The following is a 13,747-nucleotide window of genomic DNA, read 5'->3' as shown; positions in this document are numbered from 1 at the left end:
TTTTTTTTGTTTTCTCCCTTTAAATTTGTCTATTTTTATGCATCACAAAAGACGTTTTAAGAAACAAAAAGTGTTTAAAAAGCATTTTTTTAATTAAATCTCCATAAAATAAAACGTAATTTTAAAAAACATTACGTCATGAATTGAAAATGTTGATTTTTAAGAATTAAAATGTATTTTATGAATCATTTAATTAAATAATTTCTATATTAAAAGGTTGATTTCTTTAAAAAATAAATAAATAAAAGTCGAACATTTTCAAAATGAATTATTTTTATAATATATATTTGATATTCTAAAACCCAAAATTCAAAAATACATTTTCTAAATGGTACATCTTTGAATTTGTAGTCTTTTAAATTCAATATAAAAAGGTTGGTATAGTGATGGAACTTTCAGCCAATCACGAGACACACAGACGATCACATGACGACACAGAAGTACTGGCATGAAAATTCATCATGTATTGTCTGATCGTATTATTATAACATTTTATATTGAACTTAAAAGGCTATGAATTCAAAAATATTGAATGTAGAAAAAATAATTTTGAATGATTGGAATAAGAATAACAAACTATCATTAATTTTGATAATATTTTTAATGGAATAATAAATATATATATATTTTTAAATGTTCAATCCTCTGATGTCACGATACTTCCAGAACTTTCACTCCTTTTACAAGAATCTTGTGGAACAAAGAGTTTTTCATTCAAGGTGTGACCACGGGTGAGGATGACGATGAGTCACAGGTGCAGGTGAGAGGGTCACATGACCAGTTACCTGCTCGCTCTGATGGGTCACATTAGAAGCCATAGACAAGATAGTGAAGAAGAGGTTGTGAGTTTGATTCCGGAAGCAAGTCGTGGTCAGAAATGACAAGTCGGGTGAGTGATCGTGACCTTGCCCAGGAAGGACTTGTTGGCGGGGTCGTCCTGCTCCGGGGTCGCGCCGTGCTCCTCGGTCGGGGCGCTCAGGGTCCTGGGGTGGGGCTTGGAGGCCACGGGCGGGGGGGCCGGTCTGTTGCCGCCCACCGCGTCGATGCTGCTGATGGTGCTGCTGGAGTGAGAGTCGTAGCTGCGCGACGAGTCCGTCCTCGTCTGGGTCCGGACCTGTGCGACGACATCATTAAGAGGAGGGTTCTGGTGATATGAAGGTGTCTATGTGGGGGGGACGGTGGGGTCTGACCTTGGGGGGTTCAGGGACAAAGGTAGGGGGGGGGCTAGGCTCTCGGTTCAGCTTCTCTCTGCTGCCTGACCTCCTCATACGAGTCCGGGGTAGAGGGTGCTGCCGCTACACACACACACAATACATGACACATGACACACACAAGATATACAAGATATAGACACACACAACACAGAAACAAACAAGATACACACAAACAAATGACACACACCACACAAGATATACAAGATAAAGACACGAACAACACAGAAACACACAAGATACACACAAGCGCCACACAAACAAATGACACACACCACACAAGATATACAAGATAAAGACACGCACAACACAGAAACACACACGATACACACAAGCGCCACACAAACAAATGACACACACCACACAAGATATAAAAGATAAAGATACGCACAATATAGAAACACACAAACAAATGACACAGACCAGAAAAATACAGACACACACAACACAGAAACACAAAAACACGTGGCACACACACCACACAGGACGCACAGACACACACAATACAAACAAGATACAGACACACAACACAGAAACACGTGACACACACACCACACAGGAAGCACACACACAGAAACACACAAGATACACAAAAGCACCCCACAAACAAATGACACACACCACACAAGATATTCACGATTAAGACACACACAACACAGAAACACAGAAACAAATGACACAGACCAGAAAAATACAGACACACAACACAGAAACACAAAAACATGTGACATGCACACCACACAGGACGCACACACACACAAGCACCACACAAACAATTGACACACACCACACAAGATATACAAGATAAAGACACGCACAACACAGAAACACAAAAACATGTTACACACACCCCACACAGGATGCACACACACACAATACAAACAAGATACAGACACACATAACACACACAAGACATAACACAGACACAAACACAACACAGACATAGAAGCACAAGATACACACAACAAAAATAAAAATGCACATGGACCACAAAAGAAACACACACGCACCACATAAGACACAAACACAAGACACACACAAGACGAATACACACATAAGACAAATACACATTATACACACACCCATAAGACACACAAAACAGATAAACACACAAGACAACAAGACATGCACAGACAATAAACATATACACACACATGCAAAAACAGGAGACACAAGACGCTCACAAACACAAGACGGACACACACACACACAACAGAAAAACACACAATAGAGCGACACACAAACAAACGCACACATACAGAGGAGGGTTTACTACACACACATCAGTGTGTTTGGAGTCACACACCTCGTCGGGCAGCACCGGTTCCGACGAGCGACTGATGGCCGACACGGGTTGAATCTCGTCCAGAGTCTCGTCCAGCTCGTTGTCGGTGTAAGCTCCGCCCTCGTCCGCCGTGTCGTCGTAGTCGCTGGTCAGTCGACTGTCCATGCTCAGGTAGTCGGCGCTCATGGTGGACAGGTAGGACATGCGGTCGTCGTGGAGGTCCAGGTCCTCTTCAGAGCCGTCCAGCTGCACATAAACACGTGTTGATTTTTTTAAACTACCTCTGGCCTCCGGCGCCGGTGTGTGTCGCCCACCTTGCCCTCGCACACCCACACCGCTCGCTCCTGCTGCTCGCGGATGGAATCCTTCACGCTGCCGTACCAGCCGTCGTTGGACGAGTTCAGGTCGATCGACGCTACGAAGAGAGAGAGGACGAGTCAATGAACGCTGACATGAAGCACCGATGAGTCGCTACAACTGCGATGATGAGTTCACTGAGAGGGAGTGAGTAAATGGGAGCGCTGAACGCAACATTATTTTAGTTAGTTGTATTTGGATTATTAGAGTTTTGTTTCTCAACTGTGTCTCAGCAGGTCCATCTAAGCTGCTCAGTTCTAGCACAACAGCTACAATATATACAATTACAATACAATTTTGTCACTTCAAACATATAAAATTGAAAAAAATAAAGAATTATTGATCCATTTAGTGACTTACATGATAATAAAATTGTTTTTTGGCCTTTCCCCCAATTAAACCAGGGGTTTTAAAACTCACTCACAAAATGGACCAAATTGTTTTCAAAGGTAGAAGATTTAGGCCAATATATATATTATATATATATATATATATATATATAAATATATTTACATACAAGTAGATGTCAGATTTAAGTATTTTTATTCTTCTGAGGCTCAATTTGTCTTAACTGTTCTCCTTCAACGTCTAGTTTTCCATCGTTCCTTTTCTAATGTTGTCTCTTTTAACTGTTTTACAGGCAGGTTGTTTTTAAGCAATGAAATGTATTTTTAATGGTTACATTCAATAAGTTCTTAGTCATTTAATTTTTAAAAATTAATAACCAAATGAAATTTCATATTTTTTACACATAAAGTTTGATATTCTGATTCCAATAATTCAAAAATTAAATTTCTATATGTAGTCATTTTGAATTTGTAGCCTTTAAATTCAATATAAAAATGTTGGTATAATAGTACGACCAGACAATAACAAAAGAGCACCGAGCTACTTGATCGAGCTCTCAACCAATCATGAGACACACAGCAGTCACATGACGAGGTGGAAGCACTGGCATGTCAATTCATCGTAGAGAAACCAAAGCAAAGCTATTGGCTGGTGCCATTTTTATATTGAATTTAAAAGGCTACAAATTAATAAATATTGCATGTAGAAAGTTTATTTTTGAATTATTGGAATAAGAATATCAAACTCTATTTGTAAAAAAAACATTTATTTAAAAAATATGAAATTTAATTTGGTTATTAATTTTTTTTTTTTAAATGAATAAGAACTTATTGAATTAAAAGTACATTTCATTGCTTAAAAACAAACCTGCCTGTAAAACAATTAAACGAGACAACATTTAAAAAGCTTTAAAACGATCCAATTTTTAAAATTAAATTATTAAAAAACACATCAACCTTTAACTAAAGAAATAATTGAATTAAATTATAAAAAAAAACAATTAAAAATAACTCCAGGAGTCACTCACCGGTGAAAAGGTGCGAGCAAGTCTTCCTCAGTTTCACCGCCTGCTCGTACAGTTTGCGGGCGCTCCGGGTGGACCCGGGGATCAGGCGGTTCCTCATGGTCTTCACCCCTGCTTTGGAGTCCGGGTTGAGGAAGATGACGATGGGATACCACTGAGTGTAGTTGAGCGTGTCCACCGCTTTGGGCGTGACGTCCAGCAGCGCGTGCGTGTCCTGAGACGAAAACAAAACAAAAACGATGTCACGTATCTCACCTCCGACTCTCTGTGGCGACATCATACCTGCTCGATGATCTGCCTGATGGTGTTCAACCTCACCACGCCCGACGACTTCTCACTTCCTGCGTCCTTTGGTTCCGTTTCTTCAAAGAACACGGAGTCAGCGAAACATTTTTAAATCATCCGGAAAAAAAAAACACTTACTGGCGACGACGAACTCGCCCGGCAGGTCCGTGGCCAGTTTTTCGTTCACCGCGTCAGAAATGGGTCCAAAGATGACGACGGGTCTCCTGAAGCCAGCTGAGAGAGGAAGACCCGGGTCAGACGCAGGATGACGGCGGCGCTATAGCGCGGCTACTTTTTTTTTTTTCTTTCTTCGTTACCTTCACGTAAAACCACTCGCTCGTATGCCGGGAACTTGGTGGTGACCGGAGCCGCGCTCAGGTCCTCGCGACTCTTGCGCAGGTCTTTCTTCTTGGCCGCCCTTTGACCTCGCAGCCTCCAGAAGTCTCCCCGGTCGTTACCCGACGCTGCCCGGGCGGCGTTCTGGACGTTGGCCATTTGCTCGGCCCTGTCACGTGGACGAGGAGAAAAATAGATCCAATATTGTTTTATCTCCGTTCAGAGCTAAGAACGTTATTATAGTTTTTTTTTTTTTTGCACACGGTACTTGAAAATGTTATGGCGCCAACGACAGAGACAACTCCCATGATCCCCTTCTACTCAAAGCCCTACTAAGCGACGTCTGATTGGTCGCTACAAGACTGTACCTAAATGCTACTACCCATGTTGCCTTGTTAAAAGCTATGGACAGCAGTGATTAGTTGGCTGGGCGGCAAAGCATTGCAGGAGCTGTTCGGGTCACCGTTACTGAAAGTGTTGTTAAGAGTTATAAGTTGAAATAAATGTTGTCAATTACATGTGGCTGAAACTTTTTATTTTGTTAGTATTCTTTTGTACCATCTTTTTACGTACGATTGTTATTATTTTTAATCACATGAACTCCCATGATCCCTTTCTGCACACTAGTTAGTGACCTCTGATTGGCCGCTACAATACTGTACCTAAATGCTACATCTGTGATCGACAGCTTTGATTGGTTGGCTGGGCGGCAAAGCATTACGAGAGCTGGTCAGGTCACCGTTACTGAGGGGGTTGTTGAGAGGGCTGGCATCTCATATGAAATGTTTAGTTAAGTTATAAGTTATGTTTTAGTAAGTTTGAATAAATGATGAATACATTTTAAAATATTAATTTTCTAATATTTAGATTTCTTGTTATTTTCTTATTGTTTTTTAATGTGTACTATGTGTTTAATATTTTTTGTATCCTGCTGTGTCAACGTTTAAGAATAAAGCTGTATAAATTAATTATTAATTTAATTTTGTTATTTTCATCATTTCCATTATTGATAAATAATGTATTTTTTTTTTGCGGAAAAACAGTATGAAAATGTGTTGAATGTTCATGACAGCTTTGGAAAGTTTTATGAGGGAATTCTGAAGCCTCGTGCATTTAAACAAAAAAATAAATAAACTTCCACTATTCGGAAGATTCAGTGTAAAAAAGAATCTTCTAAATACCTGCTCTTGTTGGGAATGATTCCTTTCTCCAGCAGCTGGTTGCTCTTATCCGTTCGGATCGCCAGCCAGTTGCCGAGCTTCCCGTCGTAGAGGGTGTCGGTGACCTTGAAGATCTCTCCTCGTGTGAACGGGAGGCTCTGAGGAGCTTCCTTCTCGAACTCGAAGTGGGTCCTGATGAAGAAGTTGTCGCCTCTGCCGGACTCCAGGATATCCTGATAGACTGAAGGACAACAACAAAAAATAAAGTTTTACTTCCTTCAAATAATCATGATACTGTCAAACATCACGAGTACCTTCTGGTTTGCTCTGAGCCAGGATGGTCACGTCGTCTCCTTTAGGGATCTCCAGCAGGTAGAGGACGGCGTCCTCGCGGACCATCCCCCTGAAGTCCATGTTGTTGACCTGCAACGGGACGTTTGATTCAATATGACATCGTTGAGGCAGAAACGTTGACTCACTTTCATGATCTGATCTCCGGTGCGAAGACCCTCCTGCTCGGCCGCGCTGTCCTCCTGGACCCCAGCGATGAAGATGCCGACGTCGTTCCCTCCTGCCAGCCTCATGCCCACGCTGTCCCCCTTCTGGAATCGAACCATCACTGTATTTGGTCTGGAAGATGCAACAAAAAAAAAGATGAGCGGACATCTTTGGAAACAGGAAGTGAACACATACCCGTAAACTTCCTGGTCCTCCAGGCTGGGTTTGAGAGGAACTTTAGGAGGAGCGTGGACCTTCGGAACGACGACAACAGCTGGCGGCGACAAACAGACTCGTCAATACCTTCGGTGTGATTTCAACGATGATTGTTGGGAGTAGAACGTGTACCTGGAGGAGTTTCTGCTCGTGACTCTTCCCTCTCCGGCTGAGGCGGCCGGGCGTCCTCTGCTCTGTCGGCGCCTCTGAAGGGGGTTGGCAGGCCCCCCATCTTAGCCAACCTGTTAGGGGGGTCGTCCCTTCTGAAGTCAGAAGAAAACATGATTTTTGTATCATTAGTTGAATCATCGTGGTTACAAGATGGCTGCCACATAAACGACAAAGGTATGCCACCCCACAAAATATAAAAAAAAACAACTGACAACAATTATATGCCACCCCACAAAATATAAAAAAAAGGCAACACAGATATGACACCCCACAAAATATTAAAAACATGGCAACACGGATATGCCACCCCACACAATATTAAAAACATGGCAACATGGATATGCCACCCCACAGAATATTACAAAGATGACAACAAAGATATGCCACCCCATTAAATATTAAAAACATGGCAACACAGATATGCCACCCCACAAAATATTAAAAACATGGCAAAACGGATATGCCACCCCACAAAATATTAAAAACATGGCAACACAGATATGACACCCCACAAAATATAAAAAAAAACAACTGACAACAATTATATGCCACCCCACAAAATATAAAAAAAAAGGCAACACGGATATGCCACCCCACAAAATATTAAAAACATGGCAACACAGATATGACACCCCACAAAATATTAAAAACATGGCAACACGGATATGCCACCCCACACAATATTAAAAACATGGAAACATGGATATGCCACCCCACAGAATATTACAAAGATGACAACAAAGATATGCCACCCCATTAAATATTAAAAACATGGCAACACAGATATGCCACCCCACAAAATATTAAAAACATGGCAAAACGGATATGCCATCCCACAAAATATTAAAAACATGGCAAAACGGATATGCCACCCCACAAAATATTAAAAACATGGCAAAACGGATATGCCACCCCACAAAATATTAAAAACATGGCAACACGGATATGCCACCCCACACAATATTAAAAACATGGCAACATGGATATGCCACCCCACAGAATATTACAAAGATGACAACAAAGATATGCCACCCCATAAAATATTAAAAACATGGCAACACAGATATGACACCCCACAAAATATTAAAAACATGGCAAAACGGATATGTCACCCCACAAAATATTAAAAACATGGCAAAACGGATATGCCACCCCACAAAATATTAAAAACATGGCAAAACGGATATGCCACCCCACAAAATATTAAAAACATGGCAACACAGATATGCCACCCCACAAAATATTAAAAACATGGCAAAACGGATATGCCACCCCACAAAATATTAAAAACATGGCAAAACGGATATGCCACCCCACAAAATATTAAAAACATGGCAACACGGATATGCCACCCCACACAATATTAAAAACATGGCAACATGGATATGCCACCCCACTGAATATGACAAAGATGACAACAAAGATATGCCACCCCATAAAATATTAAAAACATGGCAACACAGATATGACACCCCACAAAATATTAAAAACATGGAAACAAAGATGCCACCCCATAAAATATTAAAAACATGGCAACACAGATATGACACCCCACAAAATATTAAAAACATGGAAACAAAGATATTCCACACCACACAATATTAAAAAGATAGCAACAAAGCTTTGCCACCCCACAAAATATTAAAAACATGGCAACAAATATTGCAGCTCCTTAAATTATAAAAAAAAAAAGCTGGCAACAATTATATGCCACCCCACAAAATATCCAAAAAATGTAACCAAATATGTGCCACGCCACAAAATATCAAAAACATGGCAACAAAAGGTATGCCACCACACAAAATATTAAAAACATGGCAACAAAGATATGCCACCCCATAAAATATTAAAAAGATGGTAACAAAGATATGCCACCCCACAAAATATTAAAAACATGGGAACAAATATATGCCACCCCATAAAATATTAAAAACATGGCAACAAAGATATGCCACCCAACAAACTATCCAATACAACATGGCAGATATGACGCACCTTAAAAGCCAAGACAGATTATGCAACATTTGTAGGTGGTCAACTATGTGTCCGGGTATTAATCGAACTATGTAATTTTTGATACCATAACTGGTTACGCTTATGGTGAATTTCAACACTAACATTGTTTGTAACAGCTTCTACAAGTCACTGTAATAATGTTGGAAATGTTAACAACTAACCGAGTCACTTCCCCACTAACGTCACATGGATCTGGCTTAGGATGCAGTGAAAATATGGATGATTTTCGACGGCTTAAAGACACATTCCACAACAGTATTATCACTTCCTGATATTAGGGGATATACTGGCTTAAGCATGAGTCAACGTAATCCTACATTATCCTAATTTGCGTTCCACCTTACATCTGAACACTCAAAATTATTGTTTCCTCTACACTTTTATTATTTCTTCATCTATTCTCCGACTGATCTTCTCTACCCGTTCCACCCTGCCTGCACTATCTTCTTCACCTACCATGCGCTTTATCTACAACTCTGTAATCAACTGTTTATTTGTTTCCCTTGTCTTCACTCTTCCTCCCACCTCACGTGCATTCTGTTATTACACATAACACATTTACAGCAAGGGTGTGGAACTCAATGACTTGGATTGTCATCACATCTAACACAGTCTTGAGTCAGAGGGTTGGAAAAAATTCAAAGTTCACTTGAATTTTAGTTTTTTAACAAAACAAAACAATTCATCAGAGTCTCTTGTCACAACAACTTTATTTATTTATCAAGTTTACTTAAAATTACTGAAATCAATAAGCTCAATTTATTATATTATCTTCCTGGATCACTGTATCAACATTAATCTGTAGTGGTAAAAAGTTTTTTTCATCCTGCGGGCCACATTAAATGACAAGGCGGGCAAGATGTGGCCCTCGGGCCTGAAATTTTTACATTAGGTCTACAGAGAAGTTCCTCTCCAACCTTGTCCGTTTCCTTAAATGTCATTTAACGTCATGTTTAAAAGATTGGTATGTGGCTGGACACGATATGTATCACGATACAGGGGCAACAATACGATATATTGCAATACTGTAGGAACAATATTTGTAGTATTGTCGAGTACTTGACTCTGGTGTTCCAGTCCCAGTCCGCAGAATTTACAGACCACATGACTCTCGACGAAGTTGTTACTACTTTCATTTGTTTTGAAACCAGAAAAAAAGTCTAAACATCAGCTTTAAAAGCTGCTGGAGTCAACTGTATCCTCTCGTCCTCAGTCATCACCAGTATCTCGAGGGATTTCATTGTTCCATTAGCTGCGAAGGACGTAATGACCGCTGCCATCTAGCGGCCAGAAATGTATTTGCAACACAAAAATTAACAAACAGCATGAACATTTGCATGTTAACTGTATATAAATAAATCAAATATATTTGAAATATTAACCATAAAAGAGATGGCAGGCCAGGCAGGGATCGCAACAAAATTAAAAAAAAAAGGTGTTTTACAGTGCTGTTGAATCTCGATCGAGTTTCGTGAAAACAACGTCGCGATATTAAGTATCAACATTTTCTCACACTCAAATGTAATCTAAGTCAAGAGCCTCTCCTTTTTTATCAGGATAAACCATTTGACTTTTCAAAAGAACACGAGGAAGTGGGTTCATTACCTGGGTTTCTCTCGCAGCCGCTCATTGGAGGAGTGGGACGAGAGGTCCGAGTGATGGCCTCTCCGGTCGTCCTGGGGCGAGTACGAGCGGTACGACTCGATCTCAGAGATGTCTGGAAAGAAACCCCAAAAAAAAGTTCAACGCTGAAGTTTCAAAGTTTCCGTTTTGGACACAAGGAATGACTCACAAGACAACGTATTCACAGATGCCATCAGAGGGACGAGCAAAGCCCTCTGCTCCAGCAAAGGTCAACGAACAATGGGTTTAAAAATCTCATGACGTGGATTAAACATGATGGAATGAACCGGTTTCAGTGAGCGTTCGGGGGTTTGGTGGAGTCCGACAAATGACACGAGACGACGCGTCTTAAGCAGATGCACTCTGGGTGATTTGGGCCTCGCAGAGCAGAACAATCCTGTCCCAGTCGATTAGTCAGACATGCACACAAACACACAAACTATTGTCGTGTCAAGAGATGGACGGTGGGCGACAGAGACCAGGCGGCCGCTTCATAGCGTAATGACATCCTGCCATTTCCAATGGCAGGATTATAGTGCTGGATTAGATCACCCTGCCAAAGGCAGAATGAGTGTTTTCACACACTCACAAAAAACACACACAAAGTGGGTCACGAGTCTTCAGGGCTGGTCCTTTCTTCCTGCAGACATTTGGTGAGCTAACAATCCACTCACCCTGCTTATCTAAATCTGTCCTGCCCAATCACAGCTCACCTTCTGGTCATGTGACAGTAAAATTTGCTATAAAAGAGATTTATGAAGGTGGAGAGAAATGAGGATTATAGCAGTTGTTTCAGAGAGTGGTTTGGCTCGCGCGGCCGGCCAGGTTAGTGATCGAGTGAAACTTAAAAACGGATGGTGAGATGAAAGGCTTTTATTGGATGCACAAACACACAACAGAGAACAAAACACGTTTGATTACACGTCCAGTATTTTTTTGTTTGGTGGTCTAAACCGAGTACACGGTTTTGCTCTTTAGCTTTGGGCGTCTCTCACCGTCGAGCTCCGAGTCACTGTCCACCATCGGCGGGACTCGGATCAGAACCTGCCGCCTGTCTCGCTGCACCACCAGCTGCAGCTTTCCACGGGACTTTTCGATGAGTTTCCCGGCGTCGCTGAGGGACAGGTTCTCCGTCACCGTGCCGTTGATCTGCACAGGAGAGGACGGGGAAAAAAAGTCTTTAGATGCCACAGAATTATGAAGCCGATCTAGATCACTATTGTTAGTAGTCACACCTTTTATTTTCATGCCACGTTACCGCATGAAAATAAATCTGTGTCCAACTTTCCTTGAGGTTTAGATTTAAAGACGTGCCTGTGATTTATATTCTTGTCACTTCTGGTCTCTCTCGGTAAAAACTATCGTTCTAAAAGATATTATTTTTCTTTCTTGCCACTTATCTTTTGTGAAATATATAACCCTGCCCGTCATCTCCACTCGTTCAACGCTCTCCGCCCTCTCTTTCTTCACCCCCAGAGATTCCTTAAATACTCATCATTCCTTCTGCATTCTTCCTCAATATAAAATATCTGGAGCTCTTGTTCTGCCCATCAAGCTTCCACGCTGGTCCTTATCTAGATCAGTCGTGACAAACTCAATCACACAAGAAATCTTATCACAGTTTAAGTCAAAGGGCCAAACAAAATAGTTTGAACCTGTTACATTTATTACTTTATAAAAGGTTCTCCCCTGTCTGAAATATGGCGAATGAGAGGTTACGAGAGTCCATTATGACGTAATAATGGCTTCACTCCTACTCCAGCCGGCTATACTCACACCCGGCTTTGTTTGTACAATGAGTCCCTTGAAGGTGGAGACTTCTGGGATTAATTACGTGCGGTGACAAACCTTGATGTGTGACCGATCACAACAGAGTGGACGTGGTTATGGTAAATGATATTTTAACTTGAGAAAAACAAGCGTTTTCAGGTCCTGATCAAATTTTGCTGTCCTTTTTATCCAGTTATTTTTAAGTTTCCCTATAATTGCTGACATTATAGAGATTATTATTATTATTATTATTATTATTAACCATCTTTAATTTGAAAACAAGCAGCTTCAACGTGAACAACAATTGGGACTGTGTCTTTTCCTTCATCATTGTGGTGCCTTTTTATATGACAAGTTACATTAAGTTTGAACTCAAACAGTACTTTTTTTTTTTATTACGCATAATTACGTATCAACTTTGTGGTATTTTGTGAATTATGTATCGTGCAATCTTACACAGTAACAATCTACTGAATGAGTTAGTTAGCCTTATGGTACAACTAGTTCTGTAGTCAATGTTTTGAGAGTGGACTCAGTCACTCTCTCTATATATATGCCATTACTAAGGAAAATAAATAATAAATCAGAGATGAGCACTCAATGCATATTTGGAACAAGTCTATCAAGTTGAACACTATTATGATCATTAAGAATATCAATCAATAATTAATTATTTAGATGACATTTTCAGCTTTTATTTGAGTCATTAATGATGAGTGCACTGGACTGATATGTGAGGTGAATTTTTGTTTTATACATTTGCATCTTTAGGCCAGTTCTGATCCAAATCAATTGTGTACTGCACACTTTTACTAAAACTTGGGTGTTTTTTTTAAAATTCCCAATAGAATGAAGTTACTGATCTACACTCCTCAATGTCGGGCAGAACTACTTGCATATGTTTCTGTGTTTTGAGGTCAGAATATCGCGGCATGAACTTGGCGGCAGCTGATATTCTGGATAAACAAAGACGTCCGTGTCAGCAAACAGAGCCTCATATCTGACCCATGTTAACTTGATTTAGTCTCACATTAGTTCTACGCTGAACTATACAAATCGAATTATCAGCAGAAATACAGATCCTTGTCGGACAAACAAAAAAATCTCTTCAATTTGACCTTTTCTGTTTATCAGTGGCATGGATTCTGAGATTTAATTTGCCGGGGAACGATCGTCAATAGCTGTATACACGATGTTGTGCAGAGGAAATGGATAAAAGGAAAGGAAATCTGACCTTGAGTATGATATCTCCTTCCTGCAGGTTCCCATCTCGACTGGCCAGTCCTGTGCTGGTCATTTCTTTGATGAAGAGCTGGCTGCCCAGACGGAGGCCGTACTCTAGAAGACAGAACAGAAAAAGTTTGCTGATGTTTTGACAGATCTTTATTATACAAGACGATGGTTGTTTTTGGATTGATTAAGATGAAGAACATACGAAAAAAAACCA

General features: G+C 40.5%; 1 protein-coding gene across 9 annotated transcripts in view; it reads right to left on the bottom strand.

Annotated features, from left to right (window-relative positions):
* Window positions 1-13,747, bottom strand: part of tjp2a (tight junction protein 2a (zona occludens 2)) — a 38,166-nt gene that overhangs the window by 1,404 nt on the left and 23,015 nt on the right. For 5 of the 9 annotated variants that reach the window (XM_087791019.1, XM_087791018.1, XM_087791012.1 and 2 more), the window contains 16 exons: window positions 13,535-13,638; window positions 11,526-11,679; window positions 10,513-10,624; window positions 6,853-6,983; window positions 6,700-6,778; window positions 6,486-6,636; window positions 6,321-6,429; window positions 6,028-6,247; window positions 4,828-5,015; window positions 4,649-4,744; window positions 4,508-4,587; window positions 4,229-4,439; window positions 2,811-2,911; window positions 2,518-2,742; window positions 1,191-1,295; window positions 905-1,114 (listed from right to left, as the gene is read on the bottom strand). In XM_087791019.1, coding sequence (XP_087647145.1) covers window positions 905-1,114; window positions 1,191-1,295; window positions 2,518-2,742; window positions 2,811-2,911; window positions 4,229-4,439; window positions 4,508-4,587; window positions 4,649-4,744; window positions 4,828-5,015; window positions 6,028-6,247; window positions 6,321-6,429; window positions 6,486-6,636; window positions 6,700-6,778; window positions 6,853-6,983; window positions 10,513-10,624; window positions 11,526-11,679; window positions 13,535-13,638 — 2,276 coding nt within the window. The remainder of the gene's footprint in view (window positions 1-904; window positions 1,115-1,190; window positions 1,296-2,517; window positions 2,743-2,810; window positions 2,912-4,228; window positions 4,440-4,507; window positions 4,588-4,648; window positions 4,745-4,827; window positions 5,016-6,027; window positions 6,248-6,320; window positions 6,430-6,485; window positions 6,637-6,699; window positions 6,779-6,852; window positions 6,984-10,512; window positions 10,625-11,525; window positions 11,680-13,534; window positions 13,639-13,747) is intronic. The other 4 variants (XM_087791013.1, XM_087791017.1, XM_087791014.1 and 1 more) reach the window with 3 other exon arrangements.

Source organism: Callionymus lyra, chromosome 5, assembly GCF_982586985.1.
Source record: "Callionymus lyra chromosome 5, fCalLyr1.hap1.1, whole genome shotgun sequence".
Lineage (NCBI taxonomy): Eukaryota > Metazoa > Chordata > Actinopteri > Syngnathiformes > Callionymidae > Callionymus > Callionymus lyra.
This window is presented reverse-complemented; position numbering and strand designations above follow the sequence as displayed.